Source organism: Hylobates moloch, unplaced genomic scaffold (genome assembly GCF_009828535.3).
Source record: "Hylobates moloch isolate HMO894 unplaced genomic scaffold, HMol_V3 SCAFFOLD_15, whole genome shotgun sequence".
Classification (NCBI taxonomy): domain Eukaryota; kingdom Metazoa; phylum Chordata; class Mammalia; order Primates; family Hylobatidae; genus Hylobates; species Hylobates moloch.
In genome coordinates, this window is record NW_026652290.1 from 34,313,421 (window position 1) to 34,341,023 (window position 27,603).

Genomic DNA, 27,603 nt, shown 5'->3' on the forward strand with positions numbered 1-27,603 from the left:
TGGATGCTGGGGTTATGCCAAGGTTTATGTGATGTACATCTCCTTTATAAATGTGCAAAGGATTCTTAATAAGTAAATGGGTGGAATCTTTGCATCAAAAGTTACATGAAGGTTCAACCTCAGGAGATAGTGCCAAACCACTATTAAGTAATTGAAATAACTTCTACCAGCAATGTACAAGGGATGCTATGGAACCATATCCTCTCCAGCACTGGTATTGTCATACATTTTTATTTTTGCCGATCAGATAGGTGTAAAATGATAGATCATGTGGTCTGGATTGAGAGTATTCTTTTTGTGTATAACATCCATTTTCTTCTTTTTTTTTTTTTAAGATGGAGTCTCGCTCTGTCGCCAGGCTGGAGTGCAGTGGCATGATCTCAGCTCACTGCAACCTCTGCCTTCTGGGTTCAAGCGATTCCTCTGCCCCAGCCTCCCAAATAGCTGGGATTACAGGCACATGCCACCACGCCCAGCAAATTTTTTGTATTTCAGTAGAGGCAGGATTTCACCATGTTGGCCAAGATGGTCTCGATCTCCTGACCTTGTGATCCGCCCACCTCAGCCTCCCAAAGTGCTGGGATTACAGGCATCAGCAACCACGCCCGGCCAACATCCATTTTCTTAATGGGCCAATGGGTTGCTGGTTTGTAGAATTTTTTAAAATATATATTTTTTGTTATTTTTGTTGTTTGTGTGGTAAATATCTTCTCCCAGCTTATGGTTTCTTTTTTATTGATTTATTTATTTTTTGAGACAGTCTCGCTCTATCGCCCAGGCTGGAGTGCAATGGGGCGATCCCGGCTCATTGCAAGCTCCACCTCCCGGGTTCATGCCATTCTTCTGCCTCAGCTTCCCGAGTAGCTGGAACTACAGGCGCCCACCACCATGCCCAACTAATTTTTTGTATTTTTAGTAGAGATGGGGGTTTCACTGTGTTAGCCAGGATGGTCTCGATCTCCTGACCTCATGATCCACCCGCCTCAACCTCCCCAAGTGCTGGGATTACAGGCATGATCTACCCGCACCTGGCCAGCTTATGATTCCTTGAGTTTAAAGCTGTGTTTTTGACATTTAAATCTTAATCCATCTGGCGTTTATTTGTTTATAATATGGTATGAAGTCTTTTTTAATATCAATAACTATTTTTCAACCTTAATTTATTGAATAGTCTTTCACTGTTAATCTAATATTATGGTTAAAAATATGTTTGTGTTTGTCTGAACTTTTTTTCTATTCCATTGGTTGTCTGTGCCTTTGCTGATACTGTATTGTCTTTATTATTTTTCTATAGCCTTATAGTAAATCATGGTATCTAGAAGAGTAAGTCCTCTCTTTGTTCTCTTCAAAAGTATCCTGGCTATTCTTGGCTTTTTACTTTCTCATATACGTTTAGAATCTTGTGATATTCCATGAAAAACTTCATTGCGATTAATTGGAATTGTGTGGAATCTGTAGTTTTATAATTTCCCCTGTGGAACGCCTTCACACATCTTTTGGTAAAGTCTTTTCTAGACTCTTGATATTCTTTGATACCATTGTAAATGCTGTCTTCTTTGTAATTATATTTTCGAATTATTTGCTACTAGTATCCAAAAATGGAACTTTGTATATTAATCCTGTATCTACTTTGTGAAACTCTGTTGTTTCTAATTACCTATAGATTCTTCTAGATTTTTTATATAAACAGTCATACCATCTGAAAAACCATTTCTTTTTGAATCTTTATGCCTCATGTCTTATTTTTTTTATTTATTTTTGAGACAGAGCCTCACCTGTTGCCTAGGCTCAAACATTGATCCTCCCACTTCCATCTCCCAAAGTATTGGGATTGCAGGCATGAGCCACCACTCCTGGCCACCTCCTGTCCTTTTAAAGCTTTATTTTATAGGCTGGGGTCTTTAATACAATGTTAATTAGCAATAGTGATAGTGTACTAATGTTTTATTTAGGATTTTTGCACTTAGATTTGTCATAAAATGGGTCTTTGATTTTTCCTTTCTGTAAGTACTTGGATATTGGTTTAAAGTTATGCTGATTTTATAGAATAACCTGGGGATTATTCTTGCTTCTTATTTTGTCTGAACGAGTTTGTATGAAATTGGGATGCTCTGTCTGTTCCTTGAAAATTTGATAGAACTCACCTTAAAAACCATCTATTCCTCCTGTTTTCTTTGGTGGATAATTTTTAACTATTTGATTTTTAAATATAGTATTATGCTTTTTAAATTTTTTGTGAGTCAGTAAAGCTTTATTTTTAAGGGAATTGTTATCCATTTCTATTGAGTTTTCGTTATTGACAAATATTCATAATATTTTTTTTTTTTTTGACACATAGTCTTGCTCTGTCACCCAGGCTGGAGTACAGTGGAGCAATCTTGGCTCACTGCAACCGCCACCTCCTGGGTTCAAGCAATTCTCCTGCCTTAGCCTCCAGGGTAGCTGGGACTACAGGCACCCACCACCACACCCAGCTAATTTTCTTTGTATTTTTTATTAGAGACAGGGTTTCACCATGTTGCCCAGGCTGGTCTCAAACTCCTGACCTCAAGTGATCTGCCCACCTCTGCCTCCCAAAGTGCTAGGATTACAGGCGTGAGCCACCATCCCCGACTTATGCAAATATGCTTCCTTTTACATTGTATTATTTTTTGGAACTTCTGTCTTTTGATCAGTTTTACTAAAACATGTCTATTTTGATAGCTGTCTTAAAAGAGCTGACTCTTGGCTTATTTTTTTTTTCCATCTCATTAATTTCCTGTTTAATTTCTGCAGAGAATAATAACCTGTCTCTGAGGGAGGAAGGGCATAGATTATTTCTTGCTTATTCTCTGGTCCCTATTCAGATTGTTGACCAATCCCCAGTTTTTGAGCCCCACACATGACACCTCCCTCAACAATATCTGTTGCCTCCAATTCTGAGCATTTCAGTTCTGCAGAATATTTTCGAGGTTCTCATATGTGTTTCCTTTTGCAGGTCCTTAGGTTATAGCTTTCTTCCTGCTTCTAATTCAGTTCATCCTCCGTAATTCAGTTTTCCAAAAATGTGCTGAAATTTCTCTTATCCTTATATCTTTTCTCCTTTTCTCTTTGCTCAATGTATTCTACCTTTTAAAATCTCTTATTCTCACTTCAGTGTGTTTTGAAAAGGTCAGGAGATAATTACGCATGTGTTCAATCCACCATTTTTTAACCTCAGGCAAATAAATCCTGTTCTAAAATAGGCATTAACTGAACGTCTGGATGCTATTCTTCTGGAAAAAGCAGAGACTGAGCAACAGTGTCTTTCTCTGAAAAAGGAAAATATAAAAATGAAGCAAGAGGTTGAGGTAAGTCAATATTTTAGTGTTCTGTTCTTTTTTATTAACTTACATAGTGTCATTAATTTTAGAGGTAAGACTTTAAAAAGCATCTAATCTGATTAATATTTTATAATATAAACAAACCGAGATTGAGATTTTAAAAGAAAAATAACTGAATCACCTAACTATACAGCAACAGAGGTGACATTTACTTGTTGCATCATCTTTTTTATAGCTATAAGGCCATTCCTTAATAAAAGCGAAAAAAAGTAAGTTGATTTTCACACATGACTAAATACCATTATCTCTTTAGTTCTAGGATAGTCAGAGGCATGCTTCTATTTCTTGCCTGTTATGTCTGGGCTAATTTGAGTAATAGATTTAAAATTGTAGATATATATTTTCATACTTTAGATAGGCAGCACCTAAGAGAGTTATTGGAATATCAGTATCATGTTTCTCCAAATACATTTCTGCTCATTTACTTTTCTCTCTGTTTAGCTTGTGGCTAATATTTTTCCTAAGGTCAGAGACTCCTTTTGTCTTAAATAATTTATGTGTGCTTATTTTTTGTGATAGGATTCTGTAACTAAGATGGGAGATGCACATAAGGAGTTGGAACAATCACATATAAACTATGTGAAAGAAATTGAAAATTTGAAAAATGAGTTGATGGCAGTACGTTCCAAATACAGTGAAGACAAAGCCAACTTACAAAAGGAACTGGAAGAAGCAATGAATATGCAATTAGAACTTTCAGAACAACTTAAATTTCAGAACAACTCTGAAGATAATGTTAAAAAACTACAAGAAGAGATTGAGAAAATTAGGCCAGCCTTTGAGGAGCAAATTTTATATCTGCAAAAGCAATTAGACGCTACCACTGATGAAAAGAAGGAAACAGTTACTCAACTCCAAAATATCATTGAGGCTAATTCTCAGCATTACCAAAAAAATATTAATAGTTTGCAGGAAGAGCTTTTACAGTTGAAAGCTATACACCGAGAAGAGGTGAAGGAATTGATGTGCCAGATTGAAGCATCAGCTAAGGAACATGAAGCAGAGATAAATAAGTTGAACGAGCTAAAAGAGAACTTAGTAAAACAATGTGAGGCAAGTGAAAAGAACATCCAGGAGAAATATGAATGTGAGTTAGAAAATTTACGGAAAGCCACCTCAAATGCAAACCAAGACAATCAGATATGTTCTATTCTCTCACAAGAAAATACATTTGTAGAACAAGTAGTAAATGAAAAAGTCAAACACTTAGAAGATACCTTAAAAGAACTTGAATCTCAACATAGTATCTTAAAAGATGAGGTAACTTATATGAATAATCTTAAGTTAAAACTTGAAATGGATGCTCAACATATAAAGGATGAGTTTTTTCATGAACGGGAAGACTTAGAGTTTAAAATTAATGAATTATTACTAGCTAAAGAAGAACAGGGCTGTGTAATTGAAAAATTAAAATCTGAGCTAGCAGGTTTAAATAAACAGTTTTGCTGTACTGTAGAACAGCATAACAAAGAAGTACAGAATCTTAAGGAACAACATCAAAAAGAAATATCAGAACTAAATGAGAGGTTTTTGTCAGATTCAGAAAAAGAAAAATTAACATTAATGTTTGAAATACAGGGTCTTAAGGAACAGTGTGAAAACCTACAGCAAGAAAAGCAAGAAGCAATTTTAAATTATGAGAGTTTACGAGAGATTATGGAAATTTTACAAACAGAACTGGGGGAATCTGCTGGAAAAATAAGTCAAGAGTTTGAATCAATGAAGCAACAGCAAGCATCTGATGTTCATGAACTGCAGCAGAAGCTCAGAACTGCTTTTACTGAAAAAGATGCCCTTCTCGAAACTGTGAATCGCCTCCAGGGAGAAAATGAAAAGTTACTATCTCAACAAGAATTGGTACCAGAACTTGAAAATACCATAAAGAACCTTCAAGAAAAGAATGGAGTATACTTACTTAGTCTCAGTCAAAGAGATACCATGTTAAAAGAATTAGAAGCAAAGATAAATTCTCTTACTGAGGAAAAAGATGATTTTATAAATAAACTGAAAAACTCCGATGAAGAAATGGATAATTTCCATAAGAAATGTGAAAGGGAAGAAAGATTGATTCTTGAACTTGAGAAGAAAGTAGAGCAAACAACCCAGTACAACAGTGTACTAGAACAAAAGGTAAATGAATTAACAGGAGGACTAGAGGAGACTTTAAAAGAAAAACATCAAAATGACCAAAAACTAGAAAAACTTATGGTTCAAATGAAAGTTCTCTCTGAAGACAAAGAAGTATTGTCAGCTGAAGTGAAGTCTCTTTATGAGGAAAACAATAAACTCAGTTCAGAAAAAAAACAGTTGAGTAGGGATTTGGAAGTTTTTTTGTCTCAAAAAGAAGATGTTATCCTTGAAGAACATATTACTGAATTAGAAAAGAAACTTCAGTTAATGGTTGAAGAGCGAGATAATTTAAATAAACTGCTTGAAAATGAGCAAGTTCAGAAGTTATTTGTCAAAACTCAGTTGTATGGTTTTCTTAAAGAAATGGGGTCAGAAGTTTCAGAAGACAGTGAAGAGAAAGATGTTGTTAATGTCCTGCAGGCAGTCGGTGAATCTTTGGCAAAAATAAATGAGGAAAAATGCAACCTGGATTTTCAGCATGATGAAAAAGTATTAGAGTTAGAAAAAGAGATTAAGTGCCTTCAAGAAGAGAGTGTAGTTAAGTGTGAAGAACTTAAGTCTTTACTGAGAGACTATGAGCAAGAGAAAATTCTCTTAAGGAAAGAGTTAGAAGAAATACAGTCAGAAAAAGAGGCCCTGCAGTCTGATCTTCTAGAAATGAAGAATGCTAATGAAAAAACAAGGCTTGAAAATCAGAATCTTTTAATTCAAGTTGAAGAAGTATCTCAAACATGTAGCAAAAGTGAAATCCATAATGAAAAAGAAAAATGTTTTATAAAGGAACATGAAAACCTAAAGCCACTACTAGAACAAAAAGAATCAGAATTACGAGATATGAGAGCAGAGTTGATACTATTAAAGGTACCATTCATTTGAATTCTATTGTTTCAAATAAATTCTTAGTTCAACTCTAAAATACATATGTTAAACATTTTTACACCTTGACGTCAAAAGTAAATTTTTACCATTTAAGCTCAAGTGGCAACTTTCTGAAAAGTGCATTAGACATTTCCATGTTGTATGTCCAGTTTATTACATTTATTTTTGGGGAGTTTTAGATAATTTTAAAATCTTGAGTTTGTAGAAGATTAAATGTTTAGGGGTTTAAATGTCTTGGTCAGAAGTTTATTAGTTGCCAGCAAAACAACTAAACATGAAAAAACTTGAGTTTCATTCTTGTGTGATATGCTTAGTTATTTTTTGTAAAGAGCACTTTTAAGCAAGAGAGTGAGCTGTGGTGGTATTGCTAAAATTTTAGGGTTTTCTTTAAAAATTAAAGATTAAAAATCGTTTAATCTTTTGCTTATTACACATGTATTTAATGTATCAGGTTGTTTATCTTGGCCTTGGTTACTGCTTTTTTTTTTTTTAATAGTAAATGCCATATGCATAGTAAGGTCAGTATTAATTTTCTGGTCTAACAAGGGAAAATCTGTTGACCAAATTGCTTTTTGTAGGAATTATCTTTGATAATGATTTTCTTATGCTTAACATGATGGCCAGTTCATTATGGAAAATGAATTCTGATTCTGGTTTTTGTTTTGTTTTGTGTTTTTTTCCCCCCCTGTAAAATCTAGGATTCCTTAGAGAAATCACCTTCTGTAAAAAATGATCCTCTGTCTTCAGTAAAAGAGTTGGAAGAAAAAATAGGTAACTATGGTTTTACAGATGTTGTCACAATTAATTAGATTCTTGTTAGTGTTAGAATAGATTGGGAAATATAGTAGCCAAATAACGACTTGTTAAAAACACAGTTCGTAGCTGTCTTTTCCTCGAGCTCACATTCTTGCCCCTCTAACACCTGTTTGCCTTCTCTTTCAAAAGTGTTACTTTCTATTGTTTAACCCAAGCAAGATTGGTGTGATTTATAAATGGCTTCCTGATTTATTTTGGATTTTTCATTCATTTAGCAAACTTTATTTAAATGCCCAACCATTCTAGACACTGGTGATAGAAAAGTGGTTGAGGTACAGACCATGTGCTCAAAGATCTCACTGTTGTTTGAGGTGTGGACAAGATACAGTACTAACAGCATAGGAACTTAACACTGTTTTGAGTTAAGAAAAGCAGCATAGAATAGGGTTTTCAGCCAAGTCTTGAAGAATGAGAAATTTTACACAGGAAGAAAAGTATTCTAGGAAGAAGGAAGAGCAGGTGCTTGTGGGTTGACATATAGCATACATCAAGGCACGTACTAGGAAGTTCCTGGAGAGGTAGGAGCCTGATCATAAACACACTAGTATGATTGATATGTAGAGGAGTTAGGACTTTATCTTATCCGTTTATTCCTCACAGTAACTTTATAGGATAGCTCTTTTATTCCCATATAAGAATCAGGAAACAAAGACTTAGAAGTATGTAATGTGCCAGTGATCCCTGAATTTAGTGCCCTATTAGATTAGGTTAAGGGAAGTTGAAGAGTTTAGAATGACTCCCAGTTGTCTATAATGGGTGATTGGGGCAGATTGGGATGTTCAGTTTTAGAAATAAGTTTAAATACCAGTCCAAGTAGAGATGTTAGAATGCTATGCAAATCTGGAGTTAAGGGGAGAGAGCTAAGCTAGAGATAAATACTTGTAATTAAAGAGTGGGCATTAAAAGCCAGGAGAGGCCGAGTGTGGTGGCTCACACCTGTAATCCTAGCACTTTGGGAGGCCTAAGTGGGCAGATCATAAGGTCAGGAGATTGAGACCATCCTGGCTAACACGGTGAAACCTGTCTCTACTAAAAATCAAAAAAAAAAATTAGCCGGGCGTTGTGGTGGGTGACTAGTCACAGCTACTCAGGAGGCTGAGGCAGGAGAATGGCGTGAACCTGGGAGGCAGAGCTTGCAGTGAGCCGAGATCACGCCACTGCCTTCCAGCCTGGGTGACACAGCAAGACCCCGTCTCAAAAAAAAAAAAAAAAAGCCGGGAGATTGAAATTACCAAGGGAGTATAGCCAAAAGATGGAGACCAGAGACAGTTCTCCATTCATGTAAAGATAGAGAAGACAGAGACAACACAGGAAATTGAGAAGGAACAGCTAGTAAGGTAGAAAAACCTGGAACATAAAATATCTTAAAAGCTAAGGCAAGTGACATGGAAGTGAAAGAAGTGCTTCAAGAGGGAAAAAGTTAGCCATTGCTAGTGCTGCTGATATATCAAATGAGTACTGAGAACTGACTACTGCCTTAAGCAACATAGAAGTCAGTGTCCATGACATGCTGGAACCAGAGCTTGATTGCAGTTGGTTCTAGAAAAAAATGGGGGAGGCAATGTTTGAGAGCATATATAGACAGCTCTTTTCAAGGGATTTGCTATAGGGGAAAAAAAAGCGATGGGACAAAACTAGAGGGACCGTGTGGTTTAATTTTTTTATTTTAGAGGGGCAGTGTAGTTTAATTTTTTATTTTATGGGAAGAATAACAGCATGTTTGAGATGTTTCACCTGTCCCCTACCCTCTTTAACTGCTTTCACTGTTTGTTCCTGGCCTTAATTTCTTGATGATAATTTTTCTTGTTGCATGTTTATAAAATGTTCGGAAAAAATCGACTAGAAAGGGGAAAATTATTGCTGCAGAAGAAGGAGGGAGAATTGTTGCTCTGATGCTTGAGTAGGTAAGGAGACATAGGATGAAATGCAGATGTGGAACAATTGGCCTTTGTTCCACACACAGACACTTCAGTATGGCAGCCAGAGGGAAGGTACCAGTGCAAGTAAATTAATAGGCCAGGACAGAAATTCAGATCATAACTGAATTTTTAGAAAAAAATACCAAGAAGTCCTGAACTCAGGAGTTGAAGCTAAAGAAGTTAACAGAGAGATCAATATTGGATAGGTAAAACATATTACAGGTTTAGTTGTGAAAATCAGACCCACCAGCCAAGAGGAAGAGTGCACCTATGGAGCATAAATGTTGATCTGCATCTGATATCTCCAGTACTTGATCCTAATTTGCACACTATCACCTAAAGTCCTAGCATACCTGCATTTCCAGGAAATCTAATGAGAAAGAAGTCCTGAAAGCCTCTAATTCCTAGAAACATATGAAACGGCTAGAAAAAAGTGGACTATTTTGGAGGATTAAAGACAATGGAAACTTTTTACATTGTTTGCCTCACATAACGAATAAGCTTCCACTTTAAAAAATGATATTACTGTTTTTACTGCTTATTTTAATATCAAATTACCAATTTTGTGCTCCCAAATAATCTAGGGCTAAAATAAGCAAGTAATTTGAATTTTTTCCTTTTGAGTTCGTATGTAATCCATTTATTTTCTACTTTTAGAAAATCTGGAAAAAGAATGCAAAGAAAAGGAGGAGAAAATAAATAAGATAAAATTAGTTGCCGTAAAGGCAAAGAAAGAACTAGATTCCAGCAGAAAAGAGGTGAGCTGACTTTAAAAAATGTAAGATTCAGGAATCTTACATTTTTAAAAATCAAGAGTTTTTCTATCCATTAAAAAAAAAAAAAAAAAAAAGCCTCTTTTAATTTTACTTGTGTTTAAAACAGACCCAGACTGTAAAGGAAGAACTTGAATGTCTTCGATCAGAAAAGGACCAGTTATCTGCTTCCATGAGAGATCTCATTCAAGGAGCAGAAAGCTATAAGGTAAAAATAGTCATTTTAATAACAAGTTATAAAAGTTGTAATCATAACTTCTAGGTTAAGAAATGTAGTAGAAATGTAAAACTATTATCCACAAAACAATCACCTTGTATTTTTTAGTAAATCTTTATTCTGTTTTGGGGTGCAATGTAATAGAATCCTAATATCAAGATTTTAAAGTGGTTAAGCTTTAAATAGTGGCTTGCTTCTTTTTTTTTTTTTTTTTTTTTTTTTGATAAAGTCTTTCTCTGTCGCCCAGGCTGGAGTGCAGTGGCTCAATCTTGGCTCACTGCACCCTCTGCCCCCAGGTTCCAACAATTCTCCTGCCACAGCCTCCCAAGTAGCTGGGACCACAGGCGCACCACCATGCCTGGCTAATTTTTGTATTTTTAGTAGAGACAGGGTTTCACCATGCTGGCCAGGCTGGTCCTGAACTCCTGACCTCATGATCCACCTGCCTCGGCCTCCCAAAGTGCTGGGATTACAGGCATGCGCCACCACACCTGGCCTAAATAGTGCCTTTAAATTGTTGTTTATAAAAGTGAAATTTTGTTTTGGGATTTCCTAATAAAATCAGTAACAAAAAGATAACCTATTCCTACTGTGATTATTTAATATTGTTCTGGCCAAGTGAATAAACCTGAAGCTTAAACAAGGTGAAGCATTGTTATTTGGAGGCAATATGCTTGCTTGTTTACCTTAGTAACATGAAAATGTATTATTAAAAAGAATTAAAAATTAAAGTACATCAAAATCACTGAATGCAAGATAAACATCACTAGATTTCTTCAGGTATTCATTCAGCAAATGTTAAATGGCAGACTGAGTTCTGAGTTCTGGGGCAGGTTGGAGGTCAACCAAATAGACTGAGTTCCTGTCCTCTTAGGACTTAAAAAAATCCCAATGGCAATAACAGGCAAACATACAAAAAAGAAGATACATACTGTGTAGAAAAGTAAGGTGGGTAGGGAGAAGAAAGTGAGCGGTAATCAGGCGGGATTTGATGAAAAAAAAAATCCCACAGCAGCCATAAAATCCAATCTTAGGAAGCACTTAAATGAGAAGTTTTGGCACTTAATGAAGAAAACTGCAAAACTTATATAGGATGACTATTATTTGAACTATCAGTTCTCAGATTGGTTTATAAATTCTAAGACAAATTCATTAAAAATGTTAGATTTTTTTTGGCTGGATCTTGACAGAATTCTAAGTTTTAAGTAAAAAACTAGCAAGAGCAGCTAAATTTTTTTTAAATGAAAAGAAAAAAAGTGACATCCTACTCAAAGAGACACTAAAACTTATCACAGAGTTATAGTAATGTGGTAGAATTCTGATGCAAGAATAGTACAGATTAATGTAGCAGAAGAGATAGATACTTCCGCATAACAACAAACAGGTGCCAGGCTCTCTTCTAAGCACTTTACATATCTCAATACACTTAATTCTCAAAACAACCCCCAAGTATATTAGCATCAACACTTTACAAGTGAGGACTCTGAGGCATAAATAGATTAAGGAACTCAAAGTTAGAGACTCAGATTTCTTAAGAGACCTCAGGGTCACAGAACAAGTAACAGAGCAGAGCTGAAATTTTAATTCAGGCAGTCTTGTTCCAGATCTATTGTTTCATCAATTAAGCTATACCATCTCAGTAAAATTTGAAACAGAAACCAATGAAGAAAGAAATTCCTTCTAAGGAATTAGGTTTTTATTTCACTCCATGTACCAAAATGTATTCTGGATGGATTAAAAAATTTTGTGAAAAATATTTTTTAAAAACCTAGAATGGAATACTAGATCCTTTGACTTCTGGATACAAAAGACTTTTTCAAACTTTAGATACTAAATTTAGGCCAGGTGCAGTTGCTCACGCCTGTAATTCCAGCACTTTAAGAGGCCAAGGTGGGTGAGTCACTTGAGGCCAGGAGTTTGAGATCAGCCTGGCCAACACAGCAAAACCCTGTCTCTACAAAATATACAAAATTTAGCTGGGCATGGTGGCACACGCCTGTAGTCCTACCTACTCTGATGGCCGAGGCACAAGAATCACTTGAACCTGGCAGGTGGCAGTTGCAGTGAGCAGAGATTGTATTACTGCACCCCTACCTAAAGTATTTTAATGAATTACAAAGGAAAAGATTGATAGATTTAACTATTTGAAATTGATATGCCTGATCCACCTTTGGAAGAAATTAATAGATTATAGGGTCTCTTAAAAGGTAAAGAAGCAAGTTCCTCATGTAACTTGTCTTGTGAAGAAGCCCATATATAAATTTTAAATGGGTTTTTTAATGGATTTATAAGATCTTTATATATAAGTATACTAATTCTTTGTCATGTATAAATTTAAATTTTCAAATTTCATTACCATATTTTCATATGTAATATAAACTTACATATAAAAATGTGACAGAATTTAAGGTAGAACCAGAGGTGCTGAAATGTTTAAGAATGTTGATCACTTTTAAAAACAGATATACCTACGCTCTATTAGGTTCTTTAGGATGTATCATTATAAAGATACTGAGTAATTTTTGGAGTTTGTTAATTTGGCTAGTTTTTTCAGTGTTCAAATCACTTGTAATAACTTGTATCAGTTTATTAAAAGATCTGAACACAGGAGTCCTAGAGGGACAATAATTTGTAATTATTCAGATGTTTAGAAGTGTCTACCCTACGTAAGGAAAGTAGACTCTTGTATGCATGGCATTCGTTTTTGTTCCAAGACTCCCCTTAGGAATAATACTTGATTAAAATCAGAATTTCCCATAGGGAGCCATTATTTATTATGCCTTGGCATACCAATTCAGTTTTTACAGCTGTCGACAGCAATTGGAACCAGAATGAGTAAAAACGAGTAAAAATGAAGAAGGCCAGATAGAGACTAAGAGGATAAATATCTCTGATTTCTAGAGGAGCCTACCCAAATACTAAACAAGCACAGAATCTTCTTTCTATGGAAAAGAAAAGACCCTAGTGATACCTCAACCCTGTATGCATGTGTGCCAAGAAGTAGCAGATTCAGATAAATAAACATAGAAAAACATACTTTGGGAGGCCATGGCTTGAGGATTGCCTGAGGTCAGGAGTTCAAGACCAGTCTGCCCACATGGTGAAACCCCATCTCTACTAAAAACAAAAAAATTAGCTGGACGTGGTGGCTGAGGCAGGAGAATTGCTTGAACCAGGGAGGTGGAGGTTGCAGTGAGCTGAGATCGTGCCACTGCACTCCAGCCTAGCGACAGAGCGAGACAACGTCTCAAAAAAAAAAAAAAAAAAAAAAAAAAAATGCCAGATTCTAGATTCCCAAGTCTTGTCTTCTGCCACTGAAATCACTAAATGGACAGACCATAAAATCAAAATTCAAATTGTAACAGTCAGCCACCAGTTGAGTCAAATAATTGACCATGTGTAAATTAGAATTAGAAACAAAAGTGCGTTAGTCAAGGATCCGATCTGGGAAGCAAGAGCCGGGCGTGGTGGCTCATGCCTGTTATCCTAGCACTTTGGGAGACCTAGGCAGGCAGATTGCCTGAGCTCAGGACTTTGAGACCAGCCTGGGCAACATGGCGAAACCCTGTCTCTACTAAAACTGCAAATATTAGTTGGCTGTAGTGGCACACACCTATAGTCCCAGCTACTTGGGAGGCTGAGGGAGGAGAATCGCTTGAACCCAGGAGACAGAGGTTACAGTGAGCTGAGGTTGCGCCACTGCACTCCAGCCTGGGCAACAGAGCAAGACCCTGTCTCAAAAAAAAGATTTCACAAGCACGATCCAAAAGAGCGTAAATGCCACACAAGACCCAGCAGAGGCTGGGCTCAGTGGCTCATGCCTGTAATTCCAACACTTTGGGAGGCTGAGGCACGCGGATCACCTGAGGTCAATTCAAGACTAGCCTGGCCAACATGGTGAAACCCCGTCTCTACTAAAAACACAAAAATTAGCCGGGTGTGGTGGCACATGCCTGTAATCTCAACTACCCTGGAGGCTGAGGCAGGAGAATCATTGGAACCCGGGAGGTGAGGGCTGCAGTGAGCCAAGATCGTGCCACTGCACTCCAGCCTGGCGACAGAGCAAGACTCCATCTCAAAAAACAACAACAACAAAAAAAAAACCCCACCAGAGAAGCCTGCGGAGGTGAGTCAAAGACAGAAGAGGTCCAGGTCCACAAGAAGGCCACTGCCAGGCTTCACAGTCCTCTTAGTTAATGTTGTTTCTCTTTTACGCATAGTATCTCAGTGGAACTTCCAAATATAAACTTTGCAAGAAAACATAAACAGTGTGCTAGCAATAAAACCACAATTAGATACCACCTCACATCAGTCAGGATGGCTACTATTAAAAAGTCAAAAAAATAACAGGTGCTGGTAAGGTTGCAGAGAAAAAGGAACACTTACACTTTTGGTGGAAGTGTAAATTAGTTCAGCCATTGTGGAAAACAGATTCCTCAAAGACCTAAAAACAGAAATACCATCTGACCCAACAGTCCCATTACTGGGTATATACCCAAAGGAATGTAAGTCATTGTGTCATAAAGACACATGTACGTGTATGTTCTCTGCAGCACTATTCATGATAGGAAAGACCTGGAATCAACCGAAAGGCCTGTCAGTGGTAGACTGGATAAAGAAAATTAGTATATATACACCATGGAATACTACACAGCCAAAAAAAAAATGAGATTATATCCTTTGCAGGGACATGGATGAAACTGGAAGCCACTATCCTTAGCAAACTAATGCAGGAACGGAAAACTAAATACCACATGTTCTCACTTATAAGTGGGAGCTAAATGATGAGAACACATGGACACATACAGAGGAACAGCACACACGGGCCTAACAGAAGGTGGAGGGGTAGGAGGAGGGAGAGGATCAGGAAAAATAACTAATGGGTACTAGGCATAATACTTGGATGGTGAAATAATCTGTCCAACAAACCCCTGTGACACAAGTTTGCCTACATAACAAACCTGCACATGTACCCCTGAACTTAAAAGTTAATTTTTTTTTTTTTTTTTTTGAGACGGAGTCTCGCTCTGTCGCCCAGGCTGGAGTGCAGTGGCGCAATCTCGGCTCACTGCAAGCTCTGCCTCCCGGGTTCACGCCATTCTCCTGCCTCAGCCTCTGGAGTAGCTGGGACTACAGGCGCCCACCACTGCGCCCGGCTAATTTTTTGTATTTTTAGTAGAGACGGAGTTTCACCTTGGTCTCGATCTCCTGACCTCGTGATCCACCCACCTTGGCCTCCCAAAGTGCTGGGATTACAGGCGTGAGCCACCGCGCCCGGCCTAAAATTTTTTTTTAAAACACCATTTTGCTAATAATTTTGCATGCACATTTATGGGAAGAATAGAAGTTTTCCAGAAACAAAGGCAAAAACAGGATTTATAAGGAAGGAGAGAGAGAGAAAAAAACATAAAGAACGACATGCAGTCTCGAAACTGAATCTCATTTACATATTTTGTTGGATAACCTAATTAGCTTGTGTGTGGCAAAAAAAAGTCTGATCATTCTCTCCTTCAGTAGGCCAACTAGGAATATCAAAGAAAATTCAGTTGGCTTTGGATTCTTCAGCAAATATTGAAAGTATCACTGCAGAGTGTAAGAGACTAAATCTATGAATGTCTTCCAGTGTTCTTTCATTAGCACCTTTACCTTATATTAGGTCAGGCCTGGAATATTTCTCTCATCAGAATTCTTGAGGTGGAGTTAGGTATCCAGGTTAAACTTTTTATCCTCTCCTTAAATTGTGTTCATTAAACTTTTTATCTATCCTTAAATTGTGTTTACATTTCAGAAGTTCATATTTGTTAATGAGTAGAATATTTAACCTTGGAGCTATTATATGGTTTATATTTAAAATTTTCTTCTTTCATATATTTCCCCCACCCTCCAATACTAAAAGTTATCCGAAATGTGCTAATTTTATTACCTAATGCCAGTTAGGTATTCTGTTCAACTTGGGTAAATATTTTAAGCATCCAGAATGGACTCATGAATCTTAAGGTGGCTTGATGATGAAGTCTCACCTGTTGAATGCATTATAATATACCAAAGTTAAATCCTTCTTTTATTGAAGAATCTGTTATTAGAATATGAAAAGCAGTCAGAGCAACTGGATGTGGAAAAAGAACGTGCTAATAATTTTGAGCATCATATTGAAGACCTTACAAGACAATTAAGAAATTCGACTTTGCAGGTAATTTTTTAATAAATTCAAAAATGAAAACTGTAACAGGTATATTTTAATCTCAATACTTTTTGCATAAAAAATAAAATATAGTCAAAAACAGAATTTATTCCCCCCTATTTTACCCTCCTTCCCACTTAAGAGAGAAGAATAAGACGAAACAGCTAGCAACTATCTTGCTTATTATTCTAATCTCAGTTCCCCTAGAGGGTTGTTTGTTTGGGAGTTTGTTTGTTTTTCATTTCTGCTCTTTGCTCTGCCAGTGTACCTGGTCTCTTGTAAGGTTTACCATATTAGTATTTCAATGACAGATTTTAAAACTGATTCTTAATTTAATATTATCGTTCTGTAGCATGGACTTTGAAATCTTCATTTGTCACACTATGCCAATATTCTCATTAATGTACCTGTTCATTCTTCCTCTGCTGTATATGTTTTCTGCATGTTTATAGTAATGAATCATTTCTCATTTCAGTGTGAAAAAATAAATTCTGATAATGAAGATCTCCTGGCTCGTATTGAGACACTACAGTCTAATGCCAAATTATTAGAAGTACAGATTTTAGAAGTCCAGAGAGCCAAAGCAATGGTAGACAAAGAATTAGAAGCTGAAAAACTTCAGAAAGAACAGAAGATAAAGGTAAAAACAATCCTGTGAGATTGATTCACATATATATATGATGAATTTACCAAAATATTATTTAAATGAAGGGAGGACTTACTAAAGAATAGCATTTATGAATACAGCAGAGTTCATTAATTCCTTAATACCAACCATAAATTTGAGAATCCATGCTGTGATTTGGGGGTGTATATATTTTAAACATTGAAATACTACCAAACTTTTTGTATTTTAGCATGTCAGATTTATTTTCTTTCTTTCTTTTTTTTTTTTTGAGACGGAGTCTCGCTCTGTTGCCCAGGCTGGAGTGCAGTGGCGCAATCTCAGCTCGCTGCAAGCTCCACCTCCTGGGTTCACGCCATTCTCCTACCTCAGCATCCCAAGTAGCTGGGATTACAGGCACTCACCACCATGCCCAGCTAATTTTTCGTGTGTGTTTTTAGTAGAGACGGGGTTTCACTGTGTTAGCCAGGATGGTCTCAATCTCCTGACCTTGTGATCCACCCGCCTCAGCCTCCCAAAGTGCTGGGATTACAGGTGTGAGCCACCGCGCCCAGCTGTCAGATTTATTTTAAAGCCCCTTAAAAATACCTTTTTAATGTTGGTTGGGTTGTGTGAGTTGTTTTTATTTTTAATTTCAGGAACATGCCACTACTGTAAATGAACTTGAAGAACTTCAGGTACAACTTCAAAAGGAAAAGAAACAGCTTCAGAAAACCATGCAAGAATTGGAGCTGGTTAAAAAGGTAAAATAAAACACTAGAATCAAAATTGATGTAATATTCACATTGTTCTGTTTTGTTGTTCTGTTTGTTGTGTTCTCTCTGCGATCTCACTCTGCGGTCCAGGCTGGAGTGCAGTGGCATGATCTCGGCTCACTGCAACCTCCGCCTCCCGAGTTCAAGCAATTCTTGTGCCTCAGCCTCCCAAGTAGCCAAGATTCCCCGCATGCGTCACCACACCCGGCTAATTTTTTGTGTTTTTGGTAGAGACGAGGTTTCACCAATTTGGTTAGGCTCGTCTCGAACTCCTGACCTCAAATGGTCTGCCCATCTCAGCCTCCCAAAGTGCTGGGATTACAGGTGTGAACCACCGCACCCAGCCTGCATTGTTAAACTATTCTATACGTGTTGAAAAGAAATATTTTAGAATGTTACTTGTGGTACTAAAATAATGCTTTATAAATTATTCGCTCAAAAAATTGAAAATTTAACTTACTTCTCTAAGTACCAGTCCTTTCAGAAGAATCTAGGCTCCTGAGTTACAAGATTTTGGTTTGACATTTCATTTTGTATACATGATTGTTGTATGACACATTAAGATTTAATTAATGTCAAAGCTTGAAATTTGTATTATACTTAAAACTTTGGCTGATTTTACTCCTTCAAAGATGAAACTAAAAAGAAATGTACTGTAAGAGCCACTTGACATATTAGTATTTTACAAATAAGAGCTCCACAAGCTACAACTGCCAGTCGTAGTTAGTTATAATGAAATAAAATGAAACTAAGAAAGTTGGGTTAAACTACTAGAAAATATTTTGTGAAATTAAAAACTGGAAAATATCCAACTCCTCATTTCTTCGTTACAGTGTAAATGATTTCAGTATTACAGAAAAGCACCCATTTATTGCTGTGGCATCATTTTAGCAATTTTACAAATGAAAAAAAAATTTACAAATGAACTGATCTACTATTGTTTAAATATTTTACTTATAAAATGTGCAGGATGCCCAACAAACCACATTGATGAATATGGAAATAGCTGATTATGAACGTTTGATGAAAGAACTAAATCAAAAGTTAACTAATAAAAACAACAAGATAGAAGATTTGGAGCAAGAAATAAAAATTCAAAAACAGAAACAAGAAACCCTACAAGAAGAAATAAGTGAGTTAAAGAAAATTCACTTTACCTTTTAATTATTTCATCATAACAACTTGATTTGGTGGGGGGCATTACTTGTTTATTTCACCAGTCTTTCACTGTCAGTCAGATGTTTAATACAGTGATAAATGTTACTGGGGACCCAGAATCGGTGTAAAACTATTTGCCACTAAGATGTTTATAGTCCACATTTATTCACTTTAACATTTCTTAAGTACCTTGCTGTTTCCTGGTCTGGGTTAACTAGATTGTCTGTGGGTTGTAATTGTTACAGCCGGGAGATGGGTACAGTAGAGTTTATGGCACTGTTGTTACTACTGTCACATATGTTTGAAGTATTCCATAATAGAAAGCTAAAACAGGTTTATTTTAAACATAAGCCAATACAAAGAAGACATTATTTCTGTATTTAAATTCACTGATAAAAATTGTTACATCTTTTTCTGCTGAAATTATTTCTTGTGCTAGCTTCATTACAGTCTTCAGTACAACAATATGAAGAAAAAAACACCAAAATCAAGCAATTGCTTGTGAAAACCAAAAAGGAACTGGCAGATTCAAAGCAAGCAGTACGTTAATTTCTCAGTTTCATATTTTAGTACTTATTCATTATTTATGAGTAACATTTTAAAAAATTTAACCAAGATTCTCATTCTGTAGGAAACTGATCACTTAATACTTCAAGCATCTTTAAAAGGTGAGCTGGAGGCAAGCCAGCAGCAAGTAGAAGTCTATAAAGTAAGGTTTTTACTTTTTAAGATTAAAAAAAAGTTTTTTCATGTAGAAGTGAGGTACCATTTAGAGATTTTATTAATTATCCTATAAGGATATCTAGAAAGATTCCTCAACATTTTGAGGAAGTTACAACAATAAATCAAGTCTGGCATATAACTGGAGTATATTGTTTAGCTCAAGCTAGATTATTTTCATGCATTTGGAAATTCGTAATATACTACAGAATAGTGCAAAATAAAATAAGCCTGCATCTGAGCTTAATGATATTACAGTCACAAGGAACAGTTTATAAGATGATTTTATACGTTTGCTATGTTTGTGTATACTTTTATATATATAATGTCTTGAAGTATTTAAACATTGTATGTTAAATATGTAGTCTGGGATTTTCATTTTTTTAATTGATGGTGATTTAAGAAAAGATAACTTAGTGAGAAAATGTTCTACTTGTCTCTACTTTTTCAATAATAATACATAAAAATATTTCACTACTTAATTATGCCTTATATGTACTTATGTCTCAAACCTAAAGTTTGTATTTTAAGGAAAACCTCTTTAACTAGTGAAGATAGGATTTTCTAAAGCTAAATTTAAAGATTTACCCCCAGATACAGCTGGCTGAAATAACATCAGAGAAGCACAAAATCCACGAGCACCTGAAAACCTCTGCAGAACAGCACCAGCGTACGCTAAGTGCGTACCAGCAGAGAGTGACAGCACTACAGGAAGAGAGCCGTGCTGCCAAGGTGCGTTCTTCAGGGCAGCCACAGCAAGCCACTGGGATTTTATTCTCAGCTAGTCATTGGTTTACTCCAGGGCTGTGCTCTCCCTTTTTAGTATTTTGCTGTTAAGAGCACTTATTAGGTTAAGACCTCTTCAGTTAATCTGGCTCTAACCCCAATCCCATGCCAACCCTAATCGTAACTTGGATCACTTTTTTTGCCAAAAGGAAAAACATGATGTTTTTTCCATTTCAACCTTGTTTTGCAATTTATGTGTCACTTATTTATAAAACTTTTTTTGTTAGAAAAGTGTTACAGTTCTTAGGGCTAAATGATTATAAAATAACATTTTAATAGCATGTCTGTGGGGGCCTATTTTCTTGTCATCATCCAGAACAGACACAGTGCAGTGGTTGTGTTAGATGCAGGTCTTATTTAAGCAATCATGGCAACACTGTTGTGGGAGTTTACAGATCACTTCAAGAAAGTGGAAGACCTGGAACTTAACACTTACCACCCTGTTTTGAAAACTGAAGTTCAAATAACTTAATTTCTTTGAGTTAATTTTTCTCAAATTTATAAAAAGGGGATATCATGAAAGAAAATGTTTATGAAGTTCCAAAAGCTCATAGTGTCACTATAAAATGTATGGTTAATAAATTAATCTACCAGGGTAGAAGACATGGTAGAAACGGATCTCTTATCAGAAAATATATATTATTAAGAGGTCTTTAAAAAGTGTAAGGCCTCCCAACATGAAGACCTGGTAAATGTTTGAGGCAATGGATATCCTAATTACCCTGATTTGCTTATTACACATTGTATGCATCCATCAAAATATCAAATGCACCCCATAAATATGTACAATTATGTATCAGTTAAAAAGAAAATTTTTTAAGTCTAAAGCCAACAGAAGTATGCTTTTTAGCAAGGTTAATCAAGAAACCAAAAAGAATGTCAGCCATTTTTCTCATTTTCAAAAACAGGTTTTTATCTCAATTTGTTAATCTCTGAAAGAAAATAGAAGGACCCTGTTACAATAGAAAACGTTTCTCTCTTTTAAATGTTATAGGCAGAACAAGCTACTATAACCTCTGAATTCGAGAGCTACAAAGTCCGAGTTCATAACGTTCTAAAACAACAGAAAAATAAATCTGTGTCTCAGGCTGAAACTGAGGGCGCTAAGCAAGAAAGGTAAAGTCTAAATTAAATATGCAGAGTTTTCCTCCCACAATGCAGGTTCTTCACCAAGTAGATTGAAAATCCTATTATGATTTTTTTTTTTTTTTTGGGACAGAGTTTCGCTCTTGTTGCCCAGGCTGGAGTGCAGTGGTACAATCTCAGCTCACTGCCACCTCCACTTCCCGGGTTCAAGTGATTCTCCTGCCTCAGCCTCTTGAGTAGCTGGGATTACAGGCGTACACCATCATGCCCAGCTAATTTTTGTATTTTTATTAGAGACGAGGTTTCACCATGTTGGCCAGGCTGGTCTCAAATTCCTGACCTCAGATGATCCACCCGCCTCAGCCTCTCAGAGTGCTGGGATTACAGGCGTGAGCCACAGCACCCGGCCTAAAATCCTATTATGATTTTTAACTGTGAAATTATGTATATTGTTACCAAAGAGAACAGAATTTCTTGGCTTCACTATGTCTGCAGACAGTAACAGGGAAACTTCATTACAAAGGACACTGTTGCAAACTCTAAAATTAGATGTTAAAGTGCACAGTGAAGCCAGGATATGAGATAATAGGCTAACAGTTCCATCTTAATAAGATCTTGTCATGGTAGAGATACAGGCATTAAAATTACATTATGATTTGTTTTTCCAATTTTGAAAATTTAGAAGTAAAAATTAAAATGCTAAGTATACTTATTTGCCATTAATTTAGGTTAAACTGAAGTTGCTTTAAAATATTTTACTTTTTTCAAAAATTTTAAATTTAGTACTGAATTTTGGTCTAGAATTAAACTTTTCGTATTTATGACCATTTCAGTTCTATTTGAATGGTATATTGTTTATGCTGCTTTAAAACTAGCATACAGATCCTGTTTGTACTGGGAGTAAGAGAGAGATAGGGCATTCCATGGCATCTGTGTTTTGTCTTTGAGTAGCGGTTCAGTATTCAAAGCAGTTTTACATCTGGCTCTTACTGTTCTAAACAAGACTAATTATTCTGAAATTTTTGTATGTTTATGTTTCTGTTACTTTAATTTAGGAATCTATTAAATATAGAGACTGTAGATTGAAACATGGTATTTTCTCTCCAGTAGCTCATTATATAAAGGGGAAATTAGATACTGATACATTTCATAAATATAAATGTCACCATTTTCAAGAGCCATTTTTGACCATGCCTAAATTTTAAGTTCACATTATATGAATGTAAATGTTTTGTGTTCCTTCTACTTTCTTATAATATAAATACATTTTTAAAAAAAGAAACTAATAGTGTATTGAACTCATTGTGGCAGAATCAGGATTTTAACTATTTCCACCTAGTGTTTTTTCCAAGTCTAAAAAGACCTGCTTTTCTTCAGGGATAATCTTTCACTGTAACTTGGTCTGACGTACCATTCTTATAACAACAATTTAAGAACTATGTGAGTGTGCCGGGCATGGCGGTTCACACCTGTAATCCCAGCACTTTGGGAGTCCAAGGCTGGCGGATCACCTGAGGTCAGGTGTTCAAGACCAACCTGACCAACATGGTGAAACCCTGTCTCTACTAAAAATAAAAAATTAGCTGAGCGTGGTGGTGGGCGCCTGTAGTCCCAGCTACTCGGGAGGCTGAGGCAGGAGGATCACTTGAACCTGGGAGGCGGAAGTTGCAGTGAGCTGAGATTGCGCCACTGCACTCCAGCCTGGGCAACAGAGCCAGACTCCATCTCAAAAAAAAAAAAAAATAGTATGAGGTTTTTTCTTTAACTGACATAGTCCTGTAACATAAAATAGGCGATTTTGATGCCCCTTTTTGAATATGAAATTCTAAATTTTGGAGACATTTTTTGTAAATTTGTAGTGCCTAAGATTTTAAATCTGGCTATAATATCTTTTGTATTATATTTAATCCTAGTCTTGAATTCTTCTATTATATTTCCTTTAGAATCATCCAAAAGTATGGCATTGAAAGGTTAAATGGTTAAACTATATTTAAAACCACAAAATCAAATTCACCTTTTTCAAAAAATTTTAAAACTGTGTATTTCTGTTTTAGGGAATATCTGGAAATGCTGATTGACCAGCTAAAAGTCAAATTACAAGATAGCCAAAATAACTTACAGATTAATGTATCTGAACTTCAAACATTGCAGTCTGAACATGATACACTGCTAGAAAGGCACAACAAGATGCTGCAGGAAACTGTGTCCAAAGAGGCGGAACTCCGGGAAAAGTAAGGCTGTTAGCAGCACTAACACTGTACCAGACAGCAATGTATTTGTTTGTTGAAACTTCTAATATGTTGATCCTTGAGATGAATGCAGATTAGAAAATAAAAAATAGACATTTCTAAAGGCTTGGTAACTTTGCTTTATCTACCTTTAGAGCTTCGCCTTTTACATTGCTTTTGTATTTTGCATTTTTAAGAACAATAAATGTCTATCTGCTCATCCAGTATTCTGTGTCTCCTACAGCCTTCTTGGCTAGGATGTTTCTCTAAAAAAACAAACAAAAACGTACTACTTTCCAACCCAGGTATCAAATCATAAGCATTTTTTTTTCTAGAAGAAAACACCCAAATAGTTGCTAACTGAAAAAGAATATGCAACTTATCTTTGCAATTCTGTCTTCAATTTGTCATATTTTGTTCATCACTATAATACTTTAAATAGACATTAGAAGTATTGGCAAAATAAATAGATTATTGTCAACAAGAAGTTTTCAACTCCTGTGATAAAGAAATTGGGTAGTAGGAGTATTAGGCTGAGGAAAAGAATTCTTCATTGAGGATCTTTTATCAAGGGTGTTAAGATACTTTTATCACAGATTTGCTTATGTAATATACCTAATCTTATGCTAATCTGCAAAATGAAAGCACTTAGCTTTTTGTGGCTTCTGTCTGTTAACAGTGTAATTTGCATATTAATCATGTAAACCAAAAGTTTCAGGGAAGATGTACCAATTTTCTAACTGCCTATCACCAGGGTTTACCATGAGATTATCTTATATATAGTGATGTTTGCTTGGTAGTCTCCAACACTTATTCTTTAGGAAAGTTACTGCAAATTATATTGCTAACACAAATAAAGTACTGTTGATTCCTCTAAAGTAATTCAGTCTTTCAGTAAGTGTTTTTTGAGCACCTACTATGTGCCAGTCACTTTTCATAGCATTTTGAGGTATCTTTAGGAGTCTTTCCTCTTCTTCAGAAATATTAAAAACTAATGGTATCGTTATTGTCTGTGCCCAAGTATGAAGAAATAGCCTTCTTTTTATATAGTCTCCACTTTTAAAAAATGTTTTAATATTCATACTTTCTCTATAGCAGATTGTGAAAATGGTTCCAGAGGAATGTGATAATTAGGCTAACTAATTAAAATCTGTATTACCCAGAGACTATAAACACCTCTGTAACAACTGAGACAGAACAGTAAACTTCTATCAGCACAATCATTCTGATTCCAGATGGGGGGTTTAAGCATTTAGCTTTCAAATTGGTAAATTCATAAATGTCAGTGATACTGGCCTGAGAATAGACACTTTACCCTACCTCTAATTTTTATCCGGCTTAGACTATTTTTGTAACTACCGATGGTTCTTCCTTTGCTTTCTTGGTAGATATTGTTTGAACAAAATGCTTGCGGAGAAATGTGTATACACTAGTATTTTCTAGATTCATTAATCAATATGAACTTAGTAATTAAGATTTCTTTTCTGAAACATGGTATTTTATTGCATTTCTCCTTTCGGCCACTAAACCTTGTTTTAAACCTTGTATGGTGCACGTATGTGTAGCAGGTAGAAAAAATATCTTGGAAAAGTACAGGCTAAACTGTTACCAATGATTTTATCCTGCCAGGCATGAGAGTAATTAATGAGGGGCTTTTACTTTTTTCTCTGACAGCTTTTGTATTTTTTTAATTTTTATTAGAGAATTCTGTGGATCCCCTGTATAAAAGGAAATTTACTTATTTATTTATTTATTTATTTATTACCAAAGCGAAACATATAAAACATGAAAACTACAGGTAAACCATTAAAAGTGATGGTTCCCAAATTGTAAGCCCACTGGTTAGTTTCAGGCTGAGTACATAAAAATCACATTGAAAACTACTAAAAGTAGGGAATTCCTAGAACCACTACTGGGATCCTGATTCAGTGGGTGTAACATGAAAACTAGACGTCTCTATTTTCAACAAGGTACTCCAGTGATTCTCATGTGCAGTGAGATTTGAAACAGCTATAGTAAACCAAGTCTGTGTTTGTTGTGGTTCATGTTAATCAACTCGAAAATGGATACTTTCCCCTAAAGTTTTCTGAGTAAATCAAAAGAGTGTGGGTTTTTTTTTTTTAATGTTTTTAGGGTGGTAGATAAAAGGGAGATTAATCTTACATTTATGTGAGCTACCACATACGATGATGTGAAGAAGTGGACTAATTAAAAGTATAATTATTTTATGCTTTAAATATAGTCCTATTTTCTGATGAACCATGAAAGAAGTTCCTAGTCTGGACAACACAACACAGTTTCTTAACTGGGGTTCTTCATCTGAAATGTGTAACACAGATTATTTGAACTAGATGACAGCCAGTGTCAGTTCTCATCAAGTTATTTCACAGTGAGTACAGTGTAGGTATGTAGGAGAGAAGCTGATTCATACATTCAGTAGAGGGACTTAGAGCTAATTCTCTTGCAGAACCCAGTTGAGAAAGGCTAAGTCAGCATATAAAGTTGAAAGATCTTCTGTGAACTAAGTTTCTCATCTTTCAGATTGTGTACAATACAATCAGAGAACATGATGATGAAGTCTGAACATACACAGATTGTGAGTCAGCTAACATCCCAGAACGAGGTCCTTAGAAATAGCTTCCGAGATCAAGTGCGACATTTGCAGGAAGAGCACAGGAAGACAGTGGAGACATTACAGCAGCAGCTCTCCAAGATGGAAGCGCAGCTCTTCCAGCTTAAGAATGAACCGACCACAAGAAGTATGTATGTACGCATGGAAATATTAGTTGTTCATGTTTTCATGTATTTATGTCTCTTAAATACATTCTTCACAAATTCCTAAGAAAGAAAATTTACTAGGTGTCACCAGTGTCAAATCTGTGATTAATGATTTTGGATTTGCTTACTGGAAAGATATTTGAACCATCTGAATCCTTCCCTCTTGATTATACTTACAGAAGCCTGTATAACCTCTTAGAATGCTGACTTTGATGTATTCCTCACCCCCTTTTCTTTTTCTCTGACTTAAACATACTGTCAGTCTCATGACACGTCTTTTTTTTTTTTTTTTTTTTTTTTGAGACGGAGTCTCGCTCTATCGCCCAGGCTGGAGTGCAGTGGCGCGATCTGGGCTCACTGCAAGCTCCGCCTCCCGAGTTCACACCATTTTCCTGCCTCAGCCTTCGGAGTAGCTGAGACTACAGGCGCCCGCCACCAGGCCGGCTAATTTGTATTTTTAGTAGAGACGCAGTTTCACCGTGTTAGCCAGGATAGTCTCCATCTCCTGACCCCATGACCCGCCCGCCTCGGCCTCCCAAAGGTGCTGGGATTACAGGCATGAGCCACTACGCCTGGCGGACACATGTCTTAATTCTAGTATTCACCAGATTTGTTTCGTGTTCTCCGTTGTTAGTCATCAAATTTGTCTACTTTTTAAATAGAAACATTAGATAGAGCAAGGAAGTTAGAAACACTCAAGCGGCACTGAATGTGTAGAATTGCATAACCAATATAGCTTCTTTCCTTTCACATTTACAACTAGTTGGAGTTTTAGTTCAGCCGCACCCAGTATCTTCCATTCTTGTTCCAGGAAGAAATGGAAAAATGTCAGCCATGATGATGCAGTATTTTAGTAGCAAGTTGATGGTGTTTTGGTTTCCCATGAGAAATACTGTCACTGGAGCATTAGCAGCTATCAGTCACTTATTAGGGTAAAAAAGCAACTTCAGAAGAATTTCACATATGCAAAAGAATCAACAAAGAAGTAATCAGCCAGGGCAAAGGTCGCACAAGAGATTGTAATCTAGCAATCAGCAGTGGAATAAGCAGTCAGCTTACCAGAAACCCAGGAAAATGCTTCAGAAAGGGCAGTCAGGACTAAGGCAACTTAATGAAATGCAAAATAAATCTGAAGTTTAAAAATCTAGATTACAATTCTGGTCTCTAACTCAGTTATGAGACCTTGGGCA

The 27,603-nt window shown here is 36.2% G+C and overlaps 1 protein-coding gene across 4 annotated transcripts in view; it reads left to right on the top strand.

Moving 5' to 3' along the window:
* Positions 1-27,603, top strand: part of GCC2 (GRIP and coiled-coil domain containing 2) — a 63,409-nt gene that overhangs the window by 20,046 nt on the left and 15,760 nt on the right. For 3 of the 4 annotated variants that reach the window (XM_058429175.1, XM_032178556.2, XM_058429174.1), the window contains exons 5-19: positions 3,225-3,329; positions 3,882-6,353; positions 7,070-7,142; positions 9,764-9,864; positions 9,989-10,087; positions 16,167-16,286; positions 16,753-16,917; positions 17,541-17,645; positions 18,627-18,789; positions 19,255-19,355; positions 19,447-19,524; positions 20,130-20,267; positions 21,316-21,437; positions 23,462-23,638; positions 26,177-26,394. In XM_058429175.1, coding sequence (XP_058285158.1) covers positions 3,225-3,329; positions 3,882-6,353; positions 7,070-7,142; positions 9,764-9,864; positions 9,989-10,087; positions 16,167-16,286; positions 16,753-16,917; positions 17,541-17,645; positions 18,627-18,789; positions 19,255-19,355; positions 19,447-19,524; positions 20,130-20,267; positions 21,316-21,437; positions 23,462-23,638; positions 26,177-26,394 — 4,237 coding nt within the window. Of the gene's footprint in view, positions 1-3,224; positions 3,330-3,881; positions 6,354-7,069; positions 7,143-9,763; positions 9,865-9,988; positions 10,088-16,166; positions 16,287-16,752; positions 16,918-17,540; positions 17,646-18,626; positions 18,790-19,254; positions 19,356-19,446; positions 19,525-20,129; positions 20,268-21,315; positions 21,438-23,461; positions 23,639-26,176; positions 26,399-27,603 lie in introns of all 4 variants that reach the window. The other variant, XR_009210156.1, reaches the window with a different exon arrangement.